At 39.9% G+C, this 22,937-nt stretch overlaps 1 protein-coding gene across 1 annotated transcript in view; it reads left to right on the top strand.

The window, feature by feature from the left end:
• Positions 1-22,937, top strand: part of IYD (iodotyrosine deiodinase) — a 195,096-nt gene that overhangs the window by 56,622 nt on the left and 115,537 nt on the right. Inside the window, exon 2 of the mRNA XM_044053804.1 lies at positions 16,766-16,978. Within this exon, the coding sequence (XP_043909739.1) occupies positions 16,766-16,978 (213 nt within the window). The remainder of the gene's footprint in view (positions 1-16,765; positions 16,979-22,937) is intronic.

The following is a 22,937-nucleotide window of genomic DNA, read 5'->3' as shown; positions in this document are numbered from 1 at the left end:
CATGAAAAGAATTATCATAGATATTATAAATAAAGACATAGGAACTTTTCAGACACTGGATTCAACAGAGTTTGGATTTGTAAAGGGCAAATGTTCTTCAAATTTTGTCACTCATTGAATAGCCAATTGGCTCAAAGATAGGACACAGGAATTCAGGATAGGGGACTCTACTTCCACAAATAGTCAGTCATCAGCAGATTCCCTCTGGGCTTGGTACTGTGGCTGCTCCTTTTTTGTGTCAACATTTTGGAAGTCAAACCTAACATTAAGGACCTATGGTTAACCAGATTTGCAGATGACTGCAAGCTTGGCATGATAAGTGAATCCTTCAGACACTAATATCCTCCAAGAGGGTTTATCACAAACTAACAACTGGTGCCAAAGACATGATCTAAAACTGAATGCCAAAAATGCTTAGTGGTATCTTTTGAAAAGGCAGCATCTCTGGCAATTTCCACATAGACAATATGCAACTAATTATAGACTCAGTGGATATCAGCTTGCAACAAATGTAGAAATTGACTTGGCTTTTGACCACCATCTGTCTACTCTTGTAAGGAAATCATTCTATATCGTGCAACTTATTAGCAAGGCTATGGCATCCAGGTCCAAAGGTGTCATTGTCTCTATGTACGTAGCCCACATTAGACCAGTAATTGGGTATAATGCTCCCTTTGGTATGTACCTTACCTGTTTTTTTACAGTAATTGGAATATCCACAGAGATTTCTTACAAAACGGGTCTATATTAGATAAACGAATGCTTAAATGTTCTAATCTCTAAAGGTCGACCTTTAGAGATCGAACAGTTAAGTGTTTGAATATCTTTAAAAATTAAAAAAAAAAAAAAAGTAAAACAAAAAAAAAAATTAAAGGGTGTAAGCAGGGGGGCAAGCTCCCCTGCACCCCCACACCCCCGCTACTTAAATATACCAACTCCAAGATCGTGCTACAGTGTAGGGAATGGGAAATTTCCCAATTCTGCTCTGCCGTGCACCGAAGTGTGATCTCGGAGTTGGTATATTTAAGTAGGCTTGCCCCCCTGCTAAAACCCTTTGAGTTTACCTTTTTTTCCTTTGTTTTATTACATTTTCAAACACTTAAATGTTCGATCTCTAAAGGTTGACCTTTAGAGATTCAAACATTTAAGCATTCGTCAATGTAATATAGACCCTTACAAAACAAATATGAGGCATAAACCACATGGAATATGCAGACTACATCAAAGTATTATCTTTATACTCAGTCTCCTGCAGGCGTCTGAGAGGTGAGGTGATAAACTGCCGTCCTTTCAATATATCATCTGATCCAGTACTGAGGGACTTGCTGTAAGTCTAACAGCACTAGAAATACCTGATCTAAGGACCTAAACCTCAGTTGCAACTTAAATAGAACATGCTGGTGGGATGAGTATATCACTCAGAGACTACTCCTACTCTGGACAGGCTTCTCATCCATGAGAAGCAGTTCCTCACCCTATTCAAATGTAACTTGAACCAATGGATGGGTAATTGAAAATTCATCCCTTGATTAGCATCTGTGCACCTACTGAAGAGAGACAACTGGTAAATTTTCTGCCACCTAAATATGCCCCTGGATAATTTATCCTCCTGTAGCCATTAGGTTAATAACCACCTAAGACCCTATGAACATGGGTTGAGGCATGAGAAGGGAAGGGAGGTTTCGGGATTTAGTAACAGCCTACATAAAAATAGGCCCTAGAGAGGAGAAGGGTTGTTATGACAAGAGAGTGAACTGGGTCATAACCTAATGCAATTACTCTAGCAGTTAAGGTCAAAGAAGGGAGGATGCTATGGGACTGATATAGGGTTATGGGCATATAGTATTTAAATCTGCTAGGAGCATACTGAAAAATTGCAAGGCTGAGGGCAGAGAGGGAGACATGGACAGTGAGAATGACAGTTAAATACAATTTTAGACCATGAGGGGGTTCTACCAAGAAGTATGGAACTGAGCCAGAAAAGACAGAATTCTGAGGGTGGTCACACACAAGGCGAAAGAGACAGAGGTATCTAGGTAAAGGTGCATTAGTTAACACTGGTCATACCATTGTGTGGTTTGGAATATGGGAAAAGGTAAGAACACAAGGATAGATATGGTAGGGTGGGATTTAGTGAAACATGCTGGGGTAGAGGATTAAAGGTGAATTAGGGAACTAGAAAAAAGTGAGAAAGGAAGCAAACTATGGGAAGGTGGCGGAAATGCAATAATCAGGACCATGGAAAATGGTTTGAGAAAAAGTCAAAAAGAGGGACCAAAGTTGCAAACAGGAAGGTGAGGACAGTGATTTGGGCAAAATATGGGGCATACAGGAAGTAGAAAAGAATGGGTGAGGTGGTAAAGGGGGCACATAATAAGGAGGAAAGCAAAAAGGTAACAAAGGAGGTGGGGATATAAGAATCATAAGCTGAATGAGGAGTGGTCAGTAGGGTTCAAACAGGAGAATAAAGGATTCTTGAGACAATAAAATGAAAAAGAAAGGGAAAAACAAACCTAGCCTGGCTGAGCAAAGATGGGAAGGAGATTACAGCAGAGTTGGGAAAATGTAGGGATACTGAATTATTATTATTATGATTTAGTCTTTATGAAGGAAAGCAAGCAGTTGGTACCATGCTGGGGAAGAGGAGGGTAGGGCATAGTATGGAGAGAAGGGGACAAAAGGATGAAAGGGAACCATTTTACCCAAGAGGGGATAAGGCACAGGGTCCAGATGTGCTGTCTTCCACAGTCCTCAGGAAAATGGCTTGTTTGCTCACATACTCCATGATGAACATTTTCAAATTATCACTAGTTGCAGCAGAGGTGTGTGAGTAATGGAAGACAGCAAGTGTCCTACCTTTGTGCAAGACAGATTATGAAATATCCAGGGAACTACGTGCTTGTAAGTCTAACAGCAGTTATATGGTAAGTCATAGAAAAATCTTGAAGAAAGGTTGGTTGCTTTCACAGAGGATGGCAATCTTCAGGGCAACTGCTAACCCTGGCACATAGACAGGAGAAGCTACCAGTCAGGGCTGCTCTAGTTTTTATCACTTGATTATGGCAGAACTTGACAAGATATTAGTAAATACTTTTTAGATCATCTTTGACTTAGTTCTACATAAAAGCTTGATAGGAAAATAGGAGTGATTGAGTTAAGCCTAACAATGAGAAAATACATAGCTTCATTGTTGAATGGTAGCACATGTAGGCAGGGAAGGGGCAATTTCAGAATAATGAAAGTGATAAATGAAGTACTGCAGGGTTGCTTCTGGGACCAGTACTTACTATTCAGTGTTTTTGTTTCAGACATATGGGGGGGAGCAGGGAATAAGAGCAGCTTATTTCTTGATGACACAAAGATAAGTATATTGGAGGACAGGGAAGATTCTATATAAGAATTTGGAAAAGCCAGCTAAGTGGATTGAAATGTGACAACTGATGTTCGATGTAGACAAATGAAAAGCACTACAGCTGGACCACAGCAACTTTGGTATGACGTAAATATCAGGGAATAAGACTAGTGGCAACAGAGCAGGGAAGGCATTTGGACATTTTGGTCGCAATTGAACTTGGCCACCAGAATTAGAGTCAGAGGTCAATTGCAGTACCTAACAGACGTTTGGGGAATGTACATAAAACATAGACTGCATAAACAAAGAAGTAATGATCACACTGTACTGTAGCCTGAGTAAGGTGCATGTTTGGTTGTGTGGTTTTTGGGGGAGATCGATACCAATACAGAATCTTCAGACTGCTGGAAGGACTCCTGAGGACAGCCGTTACAAAATATATACGATTGGTGGAAAATAATATCACCAGAGTCTAAGCTACAGCTATTCCCATTAGAGACCAGACGATACCGGGTGCATTACGTGTGCAAAAGGTAATGTGAGGGAATTGTGAAGAAGTTGTCTCAAATTTAATGAATGACAGAGGAGGCAAGTTAGGCCACAGGTAGCAGAATGTAGTGACCATCTGCTCTCCACATGTAAGAAATTCATTCTTTTTGGAGAGTGTTGTGGGTGCATGGAATGGGCTGTTGGAATGGAAAGCAGAGAAGAATCGACAGTGGCAGTCAGTGTGGCGTGGGACAGGTGGAGAAGGAATGAGAGTGAAAATAGGGAAGGAGTGGAGCTAGAAAGGTGAATTCACTATAAAGGTAGACAAGATGGACTTATTAATTCCTTCTGCTGTCAAGGAAATGCAATGTAATGTTTAAACACAGGACATTTCATTATGATTTGTATTCCTGAATTAACAGCATGATAGTATTACAAAGACCCTGGATAAATTAAAGAGTGATCATGGTTTTGTGGTATTTGTGTCTAAGATGGGGCATTCTTTTTATCACTATTAAGCTGTTATCACAAGTTAAGCTCTGTATCATGTGCTATGTCCACATTTTAAAAACAATGCGATATGTAATTGTTTCCCTCAAGCACCCATTAAATAATAGTGGCATGCTACATTTTACAGAAAACTCATCTATATTCACCTTCTTTTCTTGATACACATTTGTGCACCTTGTGTTTTCATTTTTTAATGTTTTTTATTAGTTGAGATTTCATAAAATTTGCATCTCCACTAAAGTAGAAAAAAACATTATATATTATATTCATTCTTCCTGTGTGTTGTTACTGCCCACTGTGAATGACACACAGCAAACTACTTTTGCAAGTTATGTTTTCTCTACTATTACTGATACAGCCTTGCAACACCTTTTCCCTTTCTAAATGACAATGCAAGGTAAGGTATAGCTGATGTACAGATTTTATAGCATGGCCCTACCTTAATTCTCTCATGACATCCTTATTACTTCATAATCCTGTTCATGTGGGATACTTGTAACCCACCTTTTAGGAGGGAGCCTTGACGTTTCTCATATGCTTAAACTGTGCTAATGGTACAGGCTAATAACAGGCATTATAAATCTAATCCAGTGAGTTCTGTCTTAAATAACTGCTGGATGTTCATTGTGTTACCCTGCTGCAGTCATCACACTTGGGTTATCCTGCCGTCAGGTGGTCCTGCAGTCGGCCCGAATTCCAAAGTCTTAGTTCGGCGTCGGTTGCTGTCGCTTCTTCCCTGACGTCAGTGTGCCAGGGGTATATAAGAGGCATCCGACTCCATTTTCTTCAGTCTTTCTTGCCACACGGTGCCCGAAGCAGAAGCAGTTTGCAAGTGCCGGTCGGCCGACACCTGAGATTTTTTATTTGAATTTCAGTCCGAAGTCTTCATTAAAGCTAAGTACCCCATTGGGGAACATTTTATTGCCTCAGTCCGATGTCAGAAAAAGTTAACAATTGCATTTCTTGTGGGAAGCAAATACATCATAAGGACTTCCATTCCTATTGTATTCCTTGCCTAGGCCCAGACCACAACGTCACAGGTTGTCGGTTTTGCGCTAGGTTTAATAAATGAACTATCAAATACCGTTTTGACTTCGCATGGCATTACTTTGGTAGGAAATTTAATTATATCATGCCATCGGAGCAGCCGACGACCACCATTCATAAAAAATGCAATGATAAGGACAGGCAGCCTAGGAATAAGCCAGACACCAAGGCCTCAGTTGGGCCTGTCGCCGGTTCTCCGGTTTTCAGTGAGGCACCTACGCAGCCCCTGACGACTGCAGAACTGGAACCCCAGACAGCTGCGGATTCTCAAGCAGAGTCTACTAGGCCGATGCAGCCATCTACTGACACCAGAGCAGAACTAGACACCAGTGCAACAGAAACACCTTCGGGTACAGAAGGTGTCTTCAGACCGACTACACTCACCATTAAATCTTATGCGAAACTTAAAACACCTAAACTGTACATCAGTCTACAGTTCAAGGCCCCATGCCTAAGAAACAGATGCTTAAGATGGCTGAAAATTTGATTACCCTTATCAGGGGTTCCCATCCCCCTCCTGATAAAAGACCAAGACAAGAAGAAGATTATGCATCCTCTGACCAGGTTTCTCTCTCCTCAGATTCTTTTGAGGAACAGGATTACCCTTTACCACCTTATGAGGATTCTGATGCTGAAGATTCTATTCCCTCAGCATCTCCCCTTGAAGACTACTCCTTTGGGGAAACTTTACATACCATGAGGGAACATTTCCACTGGAAAGGCCAGGATTACTCAGATTCTAAGAAAAGGCACCTAGAGTTCCTTTTACTACCCCAGCACAGACCTCTTGCTATCCCTCCTGTTTTAGATATTGTGGATGATGTTTACTTGGAGTCTAGTTTAAATCCAGACTCTCTACCTCCTGCTCCAGCCAAACCAGACAGATACTACAGAGTACCTGACTCACACAAATTCCTTTATAAAAGCCCTGTAGCTGACCCAGAAACAATTTCCCAGGGTCCTAAGGGAGCAAAAGCTTCTATGGCTAAAAATCCTGTGCCCTCTGAAAGGGATTCCAGAGCCCTAGATAGATGGGGAAAGAAAATATACACCTAAGCAACTCTGGCTATGAGAGCATTAAATTGCCAGTTTCACATGTTGAAATATCAACAATTCCTTACGTCTCAGTTAAAACAAAAAATGAGCACACATTCAGAACAGCCTAAATTCAAGGAAATGCAGGATCTGCTGCATGCAGCTGAACAGGTGGGCAAACATACTTTACAATGCAGATTTGATTCATTGGAAGCTTCCTGTAGAGCAGCTGTTACTGGCTCTGTCATAAGTAGACATGCTTGGTTAAAAGAACAAACCCTCCCTGACCATGTTAAAGCAAAATTATTGAATACACCTTTACAACAGGATGTATTATTTGGTGTCAAAGCAGAAGAGGTTTTAAAGAAAATGGAGGATAAGGCAAAGTCTATGCAAACGGTCAAGGATTTTTTGCAGGTACAACCCCCTCGTTTCAGTAGAAATTGGCCAACAAAAAACTGGTCCTTTCCAGCTTCAGACAGATCACAGAGGGGCAAATACAGATGCCCAAGGGGCAGAGGCCAGTCACAGGGCCCTTACAAACCTCGCCAATGGGGTTCTGCTACCCAGAAAGGAGGAGAAGACAGGTCCCAGGCTAACAGAAGACAAACACAATGACTCTATCTTCAAACTACCAAGCAAATCTCTCCTGGCAACTCCCTTGGGAGGAAAACTAGCATTTTTTGCAGACAACTGGCACATCATCACAAAAGACAAATGGGTTCTAAACATTGTCTCTCAAGGATACAGATTCCACTTTCATACCTTACCAAGGATCAAAGGAATGCCAAACTTGCCACCAAATCAATGGGCAGAGGCACAAAAACAAATTACGGATCTCATGAACATGAGAGCCATTCAACAGGTACCTGCACAGGAGCAAGGACAAGGATTTTACTCTAGGCTCTTCCTAGTCCCAAGAAAGGACAAAGCATGGAGACCCATTCTGAATCTTTCAATTCTGAACACCTATCTGCAAGTACCAAAATTCAAGATGCTAACACTACAGCAGCTTCTTCCCATGCTGGGCAAGAATGCTTGGCTAGTCACTTTGGACCTCAAGGAGGCATACCTGCATGTTCCTATCAGACAAAATTGCAGAAGATACCTCTGCTTCATTGCAGGTTCAACACATTATCAATTCTCTGCACTGCCCTTTGGCTTATCTACTGCGCTCAGGGTCTTCACAAAATGCCTGGCACCAGTAATTGCGAGGAATTCAAATATACCCATATCTGGACGACTGCCTTATTCAAGTAGAAAGCAAGAACATTCTTTTAAAGCATCTGGCATTTGTCAAACACCTTCTAAGTTGCCTAGGGTACACAGTAAACAAAAATAAATCAAAACTAGTACCCTCACAAAACATAATATTCCTGGGTGCCAGCTTGAATACAATGGCCCAGATGGCTTATCTCATGCCAGACAAGCAACAACAGCTGTTTCAATATTTCAAAATAATGGCAACAAAGACACAACTCCCTGCAAGAAAAATTCTGCAGGCCTTGGGATTCATGGCATCTTGCATACTACTAATACCATTTGCAAAACTGCATATGAGGAAATTACAATGGTACCTGAAAAGTGTATGGACTCAGCACAGCCACAGCTTGGAAACAATGATACCACTCACTCCCTGCCTTCAACAGGAGCTTCTATGGTGGGCACAGGCATGTCACCTCAACAAGGGTCAGCCTTTCACCTTACCCACAGCCAGGCAAACTATGACAACAGATGCATTGGACTATGCCTGGGGAGCACACATGGCAGGGCAGTGCATTCAGGGCAAATGGACTACAGAGACACCTGCATATCAATCAAAAAGAAATGCTAGCAGTGCAGAATGCCCTAACAGCTTTCAGGGAACTTCTACACCCAGGACAACTACTAATAAAGACAGACAATACCACAGTTATGTGGTACATAAACATGCAAGGGGGCACACATTCCTACCCTCAATGCAGACAAGCAATGACCTTGTGGAACACTGCACTGTCTTACCAGGTTCAATTACAAGTACAATTCCTGCAAGGAAAGAAAAACACATTGGCAGATGACCTAAGCAGAATCATCATGGATCCACACGAATGGAAACTAGATCCACAAGTATTTGCAATGATAGTTCAAAAATGGAGATGCCCAGACATAGATCTGTTTGCCAGCCCCCACAACCACCAGCTTCAAAAATTTTGCACAAGGACCTTCCATCCACTAGCTTGGAAAGTGGACGCCCTCTCATTCAGTTGGAAAACATTAACAGTGTATGCTTTCCCTCCACTGCCTCTTCTAGCAAAGGTACTGCTGAAAGTCAGATTAGAGAGGCCACAAATGATACTCGTTGCACCAGACTGGCCACGCCAGCATTGGTACCCAATTTTAAGGAACATGGCCCACGGCCCACCATGGATTTTGCCACAAATTCCTCATCTGCTCACCCAGCGAGGCCATCAGATTCTACACAGCCAGCTCAAGACTTTAAACCTGGCTGCATGGCAAATTACCTAAACAACCAGCCAACACCTTTATCCAAAGCTGTTATGGATGTCATTCTGGAGGCCAGGAGGCCAAGCACCAGGAAAACCTATTCAGACAAATGGAAAAGATTTTGCACCTGGAACCAGGCTAAAGGCCTAAACCCCCTTGATCCAAACATCCCTCAGATTCTACAATATTTGACTGAGATGTTACACAAAGGACTTTCCTTTTCATCTATTAAGATCCACGCCTCAGCAATTTCAGCTCATTACAGCATGGATCCTCCTTTATTTTCACATCCACTCCTAAGACAGTTTCTCAGAGGGGCTAAGAACTTAAGACCGCCAAGGAGAGCTCCAACACCTACTTGGGATCTCAACTTTGTTCTGGAAACTGCTGCCCTTTGAACAAGCTTTTTCAGCTGATTTAAAATTTCTTTCATGGAAAACTGCCCTACTACTAGCAATAACCTCAGCTAGAAGAGTCTCAGAGCTACAGGCACTAATGGCAGTGGAACCTTTCCTCATTTTCCATCAAGACAGAGTCTCTCTATGAACTAATCCTTCCTTTATGCCAAAGGTGGTATCCAGTGTGGCCTTAAGCCAAACCATTCACTTGCCCACCTTCTTCCCAAATCCCCAGAACAAAGGAGAAAGACTCTTGCACTCTTTGGACATTCACAGGCAATTATGTTACTACTTGGATAAAACTAAGGCTTTCAGAAAAACTGACCAGCTTTCTGTAGCCTATGCTACAGGATCACAAGGAAAAGCTATCTCAAAACAGACCATTTAAAAATGGATAGGGCATTGCATATGTTTCTACTACACACATCATGGGAAACCAGTACCTGCTAACATTAGGCCCCACTCCACCAGGGCTACAGCTACATCAGCAGCCTTTCTCAGGGGAGTGCCAACCAAGGATTTTCTGGAAGCTGCTACTTGGAGTTCAGTGCACACCTTCACCAAACACTATCGCTTACCTCTATACTTTAAGACTAGAGCTGGTTTTGCCACTGCAGTTTTGCAGGGCCTACTAGCTTCTTCTAATCCTGTTTGACTCCACCTCCCATACTTAGCTTTGGGATTCAACCCAAGTGTGATGACTGCAGCAGGGTAACACGATGAACATAGTACAGTTTTGTACCTACCATAAATGTAGATGTTCGAGTGTTCACCCTGCTGCAGTCCAGGTTACCCTCCCTCCATCCCCTCTGAACTACCACTTTATCCTATACTACCTCTGTGGTGTATTTGCTTGTGCCTAAGGGTTTTGTTTGATTTTTATATAGCCATATGTATATATATATATATATATATATATATATATATATATATATATATATACATATATATATATATATATATATATATATATATATATATATATATAGCACCTGACATCTGGGGCAAGAAAAAAACTGAAGAAAATGGTGTCAGATGCCTCTTATATATCCCTGGTGCACTGACGTCAGGGAAGAAGCAACAGCAACCGATGCCGGACCAAGACTTTGGAATTCGGGCTGACTGCAGGACCGCCTGATGGCAGGATAACCCAAGTGTGATGACTGCAGCAGGGTGAACACTCGAACATCTACATTTATGGTAGGTACAAAACTGTACTTTTCTACCATTCCAGATGTTAGTCATGGGGAGTATCGGAATTTCTTCTCTGTTATTGATTAAAGTAAACCAAAGCAAATGATTAAACTAATGATTAAATCCAAGTACAGTATTAAGGTAATATCACATGATGAATATGAATTTATAGCTGTTTCAAGTTCTGCATGCCGTTGTCTCTATAAAATATTGCCAAAATACTTATATAATGTATTTTACAGTTGTTTTGTTATGCTATTCTGTAGCATACCTACTCTGTTGTAAGTTATTTTTTAGTATTTTATCTTGTGCAACTTGAACAGTGACTGAAAAGGGTCCTTATTTAATAGGGCATCATCTTGGTTAACAGACCTCAAGCAAATAGAAAATGCTGTCTCTGTTGGGAACAGAAGTTGGTGTCCTAACTGCAGGGCTGGTGACTGCGTCTTGATTCTTGAACAGCAAGTTAGACATCACAAGAATTTATTGATGGCGGAGGTACAAGTACCTGTTTACCTGGTCAACATCATATGAAGGGGGGATGAGTGTAGGAATTTGTATTGCTCCGTTACCACTTGCTGTAATCTTGCAGTCCAACAAGGGCAGAAGCAAAGTAATCCAAATTCTGCCTGTCTATGGACTGAGCCTAAAAGTGTACATGGCAGGACACATAGATGAGAATTGATACATTCCATGATGAGCATGTTTAGGTGGGGTGGTAATAGGCATGAATTCTTGGTGTGTGAGAAGCGGAGTATGCGGCTACTCATGTACCACCATTCAGTGTCTATGCAGGCTGCATCTGTGGGAATATACACTGCTTATATAGACATAAGAGGAAAGGTGTATGAGGTGGGGATATGCACTGTGTATGTAAACTTAGGAGGAAAGGTGTATGACATGGGGGTATGCACTGCGTATGTAGAAATAAGAGGAAAGGTGTATGACATGGGGGTATTAACTGCGTATGTAGACATAAGAGGAAAGGTGTATGAGGTGGGGATATGCACTGTGTATGTAGACTTAAGAGGATAGGTGTATGAGGTGGGGATATGCACTGTGTATGTAGACTTAAGAGGAAAGGTGTATGAAGTGGGGGTACGCACAGAGTATGTAGACATAAGAGTAAAGGTGTATGAGGTGGGGGTATGCACTGTGTATGTAAACATAAGAGGCAAGGTGTATGAGGCGGGGTATGCATTGTGTATGTAGACATAAGAGGGAAGGTGTATGAGGTGGGGGTATGCACAAAGTATGTAGACATAAGAGGAAGGTGTATGAGGTGGGGGTATGCACTGTTTTTGTAGACATAAGAGGAAAGGTGTATGAGGTGGGGGTATGCACTGTGTATGTAGACATAAGAGGAAAGGTGTATAAGGTGGGGGTATGCACTGTGTATGTAGACATAAGAGGAAAGATGTATGAGGTGGGGGTATGCGCAGAGTATGTAGACATAATAGGAAAGGTGTATGAGGTGGGGGTATGCACAGAGTATGTAGACATAAGAGGAAAGGTGTATGAGGTGGGGGTATGCACAGAGTATGTAGACATAAGAGGAAAGGTGTATGAGGTGGGGGTATGCACAGAGTATGTAGACATAAGAGGAAAGGTGTATGAGGTGGGGGTATGCACAGAGTATGTAGACATAAGAGGAAAGGTGTATGAGGTGGGGGTATGCACTGTGTATGTAGACATAAGAGGAAAGGTGTATGAGGTGGGGGTATGCACTGTGTATGTAGACATAAGAGGAAAGGTGTATGAGGTGGGGGTATGCGCAGAGTATGTAGACATAATAGGAAAGGTGTATGAGGTGGGGGTATGCACAGAGTATGTAGACATAAGAGGAAAGGTGTATGAGGTGGGGGTATGCACAGAGTATGTAGACATAAGAGGAAAGGTGTATGAGGTGGGGGTATGCACAGAGTATGTAGACATAAGAGGAAAGGTGTATGAGGTGGGAGTATGCACAGAGTATGTAGACATAAGAGGAAAGGTGTATGAGGTGGGGGTATGCACAGAGTATGTAGACATAAGAGGAAAGGTGTATGAGGTGGGGGTATGCACTGTGTATGTAGACATAAGAGGAAAGGTGTATGAGGTGGGGTATGCATAGAGTATGTCGACTTAAGAGGATAGGTGTATGAGGTGGGGATATGCACTGTGTATGTAGACTTAAGAGGAAAGGTGTATGAGGTGGGGGTATGCACAGAGTATGTAGACATAAGAGGAAAGGTGTATGAGGTGGGGGTATGCGCAGAGTATGTAGACATAATAGGAAAGGTGTATAAGGTGGGGGTATGCACAGAGTATGTAGACATAAGAGGAAAGGTGTATGAGGTGGGGTATGCATAGAGTATGTAGACTTAAGAGGAAAGGTGTATGAGGTGGGGGTATGCACTGTGTATGTAGACATAAGAGGAAAGGTGTATGAGGTGGGGTATGCATAGAGTATGTAGACTTAAGAGGAAAGGTGTATGAGGTGGGGGTATGTACAGAGCATGTAGACATAAGAGGAAAGGTGTATGAGGTGGGGGTATGCACTGTGTATGTAGACATAAGAGGAAAGGTGTACAAGTAAGACAAGGAGGCAAGGTGAAGGTCATGGCAAAAGACACCATGGCTCCAGAAAAAGAAAAACATAACAAATGCATATTGTGAATAATCATCCATGTTTTCCATTAAAATGTCTGCCAACATCATTATTATCTCCATGATCAAGTACCACAACAATCTGACCTCATTTTAATGCTAATCAAAAGGTCTGTACCTCAGGAGTGCAGCACCTCCATCTTGTGCATTGCCGTGTCACTGATGAAACATGAATTCATGAACCTGGTGTCTGTATACAATCCATACCTTTCTGGTCTTCCTGGCATCAAAGTTAGGTGTGTGCTTTGCTGAGTTACTAATATCTTGTTTCATTATTGGTAGCTATATTTGTACTATTTGTCAGCATCTCTGAATAACTCATGGATGTCATTAAAGCTCATTGCTGTCTGAAATTAAAATATAGTATTTATGCCTTGTTAGCACATTTAGCGTTCATATAACAACTGCGTTCATGTCACCTTCTGAATATGAGCATTAATGGGTCTAAATGATTGGGTGGGGTTCTTCAACACAGCTACTCAGCTTAAGAGGTCACGTAAACTTTAATTGACCTCAAGAATGTAGCCTGAGAAGACAACTAATGTCTTACATCACAATGATAACGTCAAAGAGTTGTTGCACAAATTTCCCCCGCATATACACATATGCATACAAAGTGATTACAATACTCTTTTGATCAATATATTTGAAAGGTGAAAAAAAAACCAAAAAAAAAAAAACAAGAGCACCCCCTTCTCCCACCACCATGGAGACTTCTGTATGTACTACACATAAATGCTTCCACTATGCACATTTGCAGTTCATACAGCAGTGCTGTAATCTGGCTTTGTTGTCACAAATTCATACAGAAGCACATTAGACAGCAGTCATATTGCAATTAGGGTAGCAAAGCTGTTATTAGTCAGGAATTTGTACAATAACACTTAATTATAACACAAAAAAATAGCTCCAGGAACATATGCATATTTATTAATGCCTACATGGGAGAAGGATTATTCATATTCAGAGTCTAATGTTTTCTTACATCATATATTATTTTTGGGAAATCTGTGGCCAACATTCTTATTATATAGAGATGTAATGAAGATGAATTAAATACAATGCTTGTACCATCTGCCACAACCTTCAGGTGTAATTGTATTGTTTAAGCTTTCTGCTATACAACTTGATAAAGCATTTTTGTGAAAGCTTGCTGACTTTTTATGTAACAGAAGTTTTATTTTGTGGACCTTTGTGGTTTCTGGAGCTGTTTTTCTGTTGTTCTTTTGGAACGTTGTTTACCTGGCTTGGTCTTACCTGTTAGGACTTTCCATTTTCCTCATAAAATAAAACTTAATTATTCAATATAATGTGTTTAAACATACATTTGTTCAGGAACACAGAAACAGCGACCTCAGCAAATGCGAACTACAAGTGAAATCATCTTGTCAAGACGTGCTTGGCTAATAATGTGACAGTAACCCTGTGGGGCTACAGCCACTGGGGTGCTTTTAGAGACAATTGTATTACTGGCAAAGCCCCAACAAGGAGGATTTTAGGGTGGAGTTGTAACTGAGGCACTTAGGTATGTGTTTACCTTCTTAGCTCTTATGAAGAGGATGCTGATGTCATTTCTATCTGAACCTCTCTGGATAGTAACTGGATTGGTAACTGCAGATGAACGTGTAAACATTTTGGAAGTTTTTATCATAACTGCTAATATTAGCTAATTCAGACTATTTTTTCATGTGTCTTTCTTATTTATTTATTGATTTGCACTTGTTTGCTGGGATAGTCAAAATGAGCAAAAATGTCCCTTTTCGGAAGAGTCTCAAGGAGAAAAGCTCCATATGTTACAACAGAAAAGGGAGTTTCAAATACAAATACAACGGTTAACACAGTATTTGCAAGTAAATAATAGGAAATGAATACTATATGAAAAACTAACACATAATATCTAGTATGAATTTTATATTTTTGTATCAGTCAGATTGTAAGCTGAGAGCAGTGTATAATGTTAATTATTAGCAGCAATTAAGGAAATCTTACAGAACACAGGGTTATCAAATAGAAGTGTATAACAAATGTGACATATTGTTACCTCCAGATCAGCAATCATATTGATTGAGCCTTCTCTCAAAGAAACTGCATATACCCATATGTAAGGAGAGACATCCATAACACTAACTGTGAGGGTGTGGCTCAGATACTGCGGGTAGGTTGTAAACATGTAAGACAGGCCTGGGGAAAATTAAATATTTTAGCAACACAGAAAACTAAGGGAGCTTTGCATTTTGCATTCTGTACTACACAAATAACTCACCGAAGTGTTGACTGTCTGTCTTTTGGCAAAATATTATTTAGATGTGCAGAACAGTAGAAAAAGACACTTACTACATGACTGGTATGATAAAGACAACTAAAGCCTAGATTCCAAGGCATAGCCAGCTGATATGGCAGTCACCTTAGATTTAAGGCTAACATTTCAGACTTGTTGTGTCTTTCGGCTTTTCCCGGTTAGGGGTCGCCACAGCGGGACTCCGATCCGCTAATGATTGGCAGTAGATTTTTACATGCCGAGTTGCCGGCCCTGACGCACAACCTTCAACGAAGGTATGCCCATTCATGCATGTCTCCCCACAGAAGACGCTCTAGCTGAGAATCGAACAGGACAAGGTCTTACTGTGAGGTGACAGTGCACACATTTCAGCCTACAAGGCATAATTAGCTATAGTTTTATCATGGACATGCTTCATTTTTTCAGTTTAATTTGTAGATTTAGAGGACCCCACAGTAAATGGATAGATAATCCAAATGGATAATTCAGAAACAAGTTAAACACACTGTTCTGTGAGCCATTTTTGTTTTTCTTGTAAGCAAACATTGAATATGTTTTACGAAGACCCTTGACATTTTTGATTTGAGTGAGGGAAGGGAAGGAGGGATTACATCTTCCACTACGTTCTGTAAGAGCAGCTTCCAGCTCCAGTATTAAAAAAAAAACTTCTCCAATGATTATGTTGCCAGTTTTGGCCAGCCACTCGACACTTTATAAGTAAGGACAATACCAACACTAAAGCTGTGATCTTTTGGGAGATGTCAACTACTTTAAAGTTGAAAAAGTCACCTTTGCATTCTTTTTGTGGCAACTTCATTTTTGAGACAACTTAATATCAATATCCCACCCAATCTGATTTGTTAACTGTTTAAATATACACATTTGAGCATACAGTTCGTTTTCATAGGCAAAAGGATTGATCATGCTTTAGTGATGTTACTTATTGTATCGTAGCATTGAACGTCGTATAATATGGTCATAAATTATAATACAGAAAACACTCTCCAATGGATGACAGGGCTACTCAGGCTTTTAATGAAAGTTTCTTTCAGCTTTTTGAGGATTCAAACTTCACTGCTGAAGAAATTTTATAGAAGTTCAGACCAAAAGAAAAGCTATAATTTTTGCAAAGATCTGGGACAGAGGATATTAGCCATTTTGTGGTGCTGTAATGAAATTCAGTAGGACAATGGAAATCCAACTACAAAGGTTCATAGTATTGTGTACATTGGATCTTAGAGGCTGACATGAGGTTAACAAATAAATTAAGTGGCTTCACTTGTAATTCTCATTCCTGATATGATGCTTCTCTCATTTCTTCACTTTTAGATGATGAGGATACTGCTGACATAGAGGAAGAATGGACAAATATGGAGGACAACATTTCACACATTCCCTTTAAAATAAATCGTCTAACAGATGAGGAAATGGTTACACGATCTAAAGAATTTTATGAGCTCTTGGATAAAAGGAGAAGTGTCAGGTTCATCAGTGATGAACCTGTTCCAAGGGAAGTTATTGAAAATGTCATCAAAACAGCAGGTAAAGATAAGGTGTCAGTTATTTCGTATTCTTGACCAAGAATGTGCATTCCTATGTGTTTAATTTGCAAGTGTTATAGGGACACTGGCCCTGAACAGCATGAAAATGCTTTGGGTATGAATGCAGTTAATCTTCAATTTATATTGGGAACAATGTGATTAACCGATTAAGCATACAGGCTACTTTTTATTTGTAGTATTCCCTAGTTGTTATGTAATGAAGTAACACAACAATTGTGTGGCTATTTTAATGCATTAGATTAGTATAACTAATGTGATATTTTGTGTTGGAGTATGATTAAAGTGAGCATTGCATTTCTTGGGAATGCCTTATTCCTATTACCATAATTGTACCCTACTTTGCTTTCAGTTGTTTAACAATATAGCTTAAAAGTATGGTTTTATATTGAAAACTTTCACGCAAGACTGACATTCATGGATTTATTCATGCACTATTCCAGTTTCCCTTGACACTTTTGACCTGAATGCTAAGAACTCTTCTAGGCACAAAGAACTGAAGATAAACTATTTAACAAACCCTTAGTACAAACAGTGGGGATATTCAGACCCGCATGCAGTCTAAAATAGATTTCTGGGAAAAAGGAATTAATAATAATAGATGATTACATACATTTGAGCCAATTTACAAAGTTAAGGTACATAAACCATTAGGGTTGCACTACAATTTTTTTGGAGATTACAGTTATCTGACATAATAGTTGGGTGTTGCAGTGGTTGATTGTGCTTTGGTCAATAATATTGTAATATAGGTATTGTGTATTGTAGTTACAGTTGTGCGATCTTGGTGCTTGTATATGTAAGTAAGTGGGTGTGGGGCATATGCATCAGGTTGGAAGAAGTCCGTAATTTGGATATATTTGTGGAGTGGGGTGTTGTGTATATCCAGTTGCAGAAGAGACAAAGATACTTCTGTGATCAGTCATTTCCTCTTTAGCATGGGATTGGATATCAATTAGTGTTGCTGTCATCATGGCAATTTCTTATCTTCAATTGCCTGTATGACTAAATAGATTGTTACTTATTTTTTAACTGAATAGAGGTATGCCTGAAGCTATGTTTGTTGTTTGCTTACATACTCCACTATCGGTCAACAAATCAATAAGAGATGTAGTTAGACCACTTGCTAGTAAACAGAGTTGATTAGTACTAATGTGATGAATGTTAATAATTAGTTGTCTCACTAATGCTTGCAGTCATTTCTAAAAACTTTATATGTATATATATATATATATATATATGTATATGTATATATATATATATATATATATATATATAGTTTTAATCTTTTAACATAGACTGGGACACCTGTTCCTCAGAATCCCCAACCACCCATATTAACCTGCATGCATTTACACAAATCATATCCACCTCTACCAGGATAGGTAAACCCAACCAAAAAGAAAGTATACTTGAATGGGTACTCATAAACAGTCACCCCCAACTGTACACCTCTGGTACCTTCCATAATGGCTTAAGCGATCACCTTCTCACATATGTAATTAAGCACAAAACCATTAATTCCCAACAATCCTTACTCAGAAAGGTTAGAAACAATAAAAACTTTGACCCTACCAAATTCCAACAAGAACTAAACTCATGTAATTGGTCCATTCTAAAGCACATCCCCTTAGAGGAAGCAGTAGCATACTTTAACAACAAATTCCTTTAGATCCTTGATTTGCATACACCTGTTCGTTCAAAGAGAACCAAGGCAAAAACTGCACCATGGCTTTCTATAGAGTCTAAACTCAAAATGACCCTTAGAAACATAGCATGGGCTTTATGGCGTTCTTTTAAAGACCCTCAAGATCACATTAAATACAGGCAATCCAGGAACGAAACCAAAAAATCTATTTTACAAGACAAAAAAACAATACTACTGTAATTTACAGATAGTAAATCAAAATAACCCTCAGAAGTTTTGGGCAGGTTTAAATAATGTACTACATCCTGGACAAACATCAACCCTAATCCGTGCTACTACTATTGATAAAACCCCTGAAGATGTTTCTGATAGTTTTAACCAATTCTTTACTGAAACAGTTCAAGCCCTAGCTAGCCAACTACCTCCTAGCTCCCCTGGTCCTGAAAGTAGCACCCCTAGAAACCTACTTGCGTTCAGCTTCCAACCAGTCACCACTTCACTTATCCGTACCTTGATCAAAAAATCAAAACCCACTACACTTTCTGCTGATCAACTCCCTGCCGAGTACCTACAAAAATCAGCTGATGCTATTGCTTACCCTGTCTCAATACTAATCAATCAAACCATAGTAGAAGCTAAAATCCCCACCATCTGGAAAATATCCTATGCAATCCCACTTCACAAAGGAGGCAGCTCTACTGAATTCTCCAATTATAGGCCAATAGCTATACTCTCTCCACTTGCAAAGATTATGGAAAAATGTATTCATAGACAACTCATGCACCACCTAATCCAAAATCGCCTTATGGCAGACACTCAGCATGGCTTCCGTCCTCATCACAGCACTACTTCAGCCCTCCTAGCCTTTACTAACACCATAAACCATAATCACAACAATAATTATATATCCTCAGCCCTCTTTTTGGATCTTTCCAAGGCATTCTATATGGTTGATCACCAACTTTTAATCCACACCCTGCAAACATTCTGTCTAGATACTGGAGCCCTCCAATGGTTTCAATCCTACCTGAATGGTCGACAGCAGGCTGTCCTCTGGCAGAACAAACTCTCTAACCCTGTACCTAACACCCTTGGAGTACCACAAGGCTCTATACTAGGGCCCTTGCTGTTCTCCATCTTCATTAATGACCTTTATACTGTCATCCCAAAAGTCAGCTGTATCCAATATGCTGATGACTCTACTCTAATTTGCTCAGTCACATCTCCAGTAGAGTTATGGTCAGCTACCCAGACCACCTTTAATACAATAGAAAACAGGCTTTCTGAACATCGTCTGATCCTAAATCCCAAAAAAACTAAAATGCTGTTATTTTCACCAACACGTAGGTTTACCGCTTTCACCTTTACCATAAAATCGAATGATGGCACAATAATCTCCCCTGACCCATCTACAAAACTAAGAGGTGTCATCATAGACAATAATCTAAAATTTGACCTACATGTTAACCAAACTATCAAAACCATCAATAAAAAACTAGGGTCACTTTACAGAATAAAAGCCTTCCTAACCCCTCCAGCTAAAATTGCCATGGTTCGCTCTCACCTTCTTTCAACCCTTCTGTATGCATCCCCTCTACTTTCGAATTTAAACAAGACTGTCCTTAACAAACTCTCAATTTGCTACAACCACATTGCCAGGTTTGCCACTGGGTTGCCATTACATCAATCTAAATCAGCTTGGGTGGCTTGAACTACCCAGCCTAATCCAGTATAACCAACTGATTATGGCCTATAAAATCCTCTATAATCCGGACAATACTCCTGCACTTAAAAATATTATCACCCCTATAACAATCCTAGACGGCTTCGATCCTCTAACAAACTACTAATTCAGACTAGCAAAATTAATAACACAGCCGGTGATTCTCTCTTTGCAAACTCTGCAAGTAGATCCTGGAACTCTCTTCCAGCTGATATTACCTTACTTTCCACCTTAGGTCAATTTAAAACTAGACTCAAACAACATTTGTCACTAACTGGCTATGTCAATGTATCAAGTCTGGCTAACTCTCTCTAGAATGTGTAAAAATCTGTTAACCAGTTTACTGTGTAATTTAATTTAATCCTGACTTGTGCTCAGGATTAACTGTAACCTGTGGAACTTGTTTAACTTGCTTACTTATGTAATCTCTGTAAATAGTCTGTTTGTAATATGTAATGCTGGTATTATGTAATGCTGTATCTGCTTACCCTTGGAGCTTTTCTCCCCGGGCCTCCGCTGAAAATGGACATGCATCCAGTCGGACTATCCCGGTCAACAAATGTAAAATAAATAAATAATAAATACAATAAATATATATATATATATATATATATATATATATAAAATATACCAGGTAATATGCTAATTAACATTACATTGACGTGATGATACTGTTTCACATTTTATTTGTACTGTACCAAAGCTTAAGTACCTAAAAATAAATTCATTTGCATCCATAAACAAAAGTTAATGGTCATGCCATTCTGTTTTAAAATTGGCATTTTCTATTCATTTCTTATTGTAACCAGTTCCATGCAGTGGGGGTTGTCATTCTAAAGGACTTTACTGTTATAATCAAGTCAAATGTAACTAATTTTAGTCTAAGGGATCTTTGGTTGTATAACTTCAGGACATAAATGTGGAGAAGATATTTCAGTTCTAGTGGCAAAGGGGGGGTGGGGTGGGGGTTAATCCTGCTGTGATAGTTGATCAGAGAAGCAAGATTCAAGATGGCTCCACCATTTAGTTGTGTTACTTAAGCTGTAATGAAGAAATCATACTGCTGTTCTCATGGATCCAAGAGGAATATAAATCTGCAAATGTTCGTAAGGGTAGCTTGGTGCTAATAAATATTGTGAGGGATATAACAAGCTGAAGGTGGGAAATCAGCATTTTAGCCTGGGGACTAGAGGATCTAATCTAATTAATTTTCTATCCACAAATCTAAGTACATTGGTAAGTCTGTATCAAGGATTAAGTTGTTTTAGTATTATGGTAGTGCAGTATTCTAAATGACTTCCAATGGACAGAGTGGGAGCTATGCAAGCCTAAGTATTTGTGCTGCTGGCCACTTCTATGGTATTGTCAGCTGAATATTATGAGTATCTCTGCTTGTTATAGTCTTTGGAGTGTTCCAAAAATCATAGGGCTGTTTATTTTATTTATTTATTTATTCACATTTGTTTATCGGGAAAGTCTGACTGAGTCAAAAATAGGCCATTTTCAGCAGAGGCCCGGGAGAAAAGCTCTGTTAACAAAGTGTTTATAACAAGAGTGATACATTATATATACATGCAAGCATAGGTGAAATGCATTATGCAATACATATTATAGACATGACTCTTTTCATTTTTGGCATTATTGGTTAGCTTATTATTCTGCAGTCAGCAGCTTTGCTTCTTGAATGGACTGGCTCATTTTTAACAAAATATAGTTTGCATTCTTTCCCTCAATTAAATCAATGGCATTTAATCGGATAAGCTTGATAACGTACCTAATTCTATTAGCTACCAATGGGATCTAATGAAATAATATTTAGTTTTGTCTGTAAAATGAAAATCTAATAGCAAGTTACCTACTAGGTTGCCTTTTCACTATTAGCAAAGCACATTCACTGTGCAGCAGGAGCTGCACACATGCAGAAATTTGATGCGTGCTGACTTAAGCTGCATAACTGCTTATAAATGGGCAAGGAACATCAGCTAATCATACTGGTAGTCCTAGGTAGTTTAGGCTAGCTAGACCTCAAATTCAGATCAGTTTTCCCTCACAGACTTAAGATCCATCAAACCAAAATTTTCTTGAAAAGCCATTCAGCAGGGAAAACTATTATAAATACATGAAAAAGAAAAAAAAATCAAACACTAAAAGCACCCCCAAACTCAAATATATTAAAATCTGGAAGTAAAGAATGGAAGCAGACTGCCAGATCCCCTCACATCCCCCCACCACGCACACGCACACGCACCACACACACACACACACACACACACACACACACACACACACACACACACACACACACACACGCACGCACGCACGCACACACACACACACACACACACACACACACACACACACACACACACACACACACACACACACATCTATGGACAATTTAGAGTAACCAGTCCACCTACAGCATGTCATTGGGATGTAGGAGGAACCGAAGTCTCCTAAGAAATCCTGCACAGACAGGAAAGATATGCAGTCTTCACACAGAGAGCACTTGAGTCAGATACCAAACCAGAGAACCTCTTGGTGTGCAGTAAAAATGCTGCTCATCATGCC

This window comes from Protopterus annectens, chromosome 1.part0, assembly GCF_019279795.1.
Source record: "Protopterus annectens isolate FY-2018-M chromosome 1.part0, PAN1.0, whole genome shotgun sequence".
NCBI lineage: Eukaryota > Metazoa > Chordata > Ceratodontiformes > Protopteridae > Protopterus > Protopterus annectens.
Note: the sequence above shows the minus strand (reverse complement) of the source record. Positions and strands in the feature narration are given on the sequence as shown.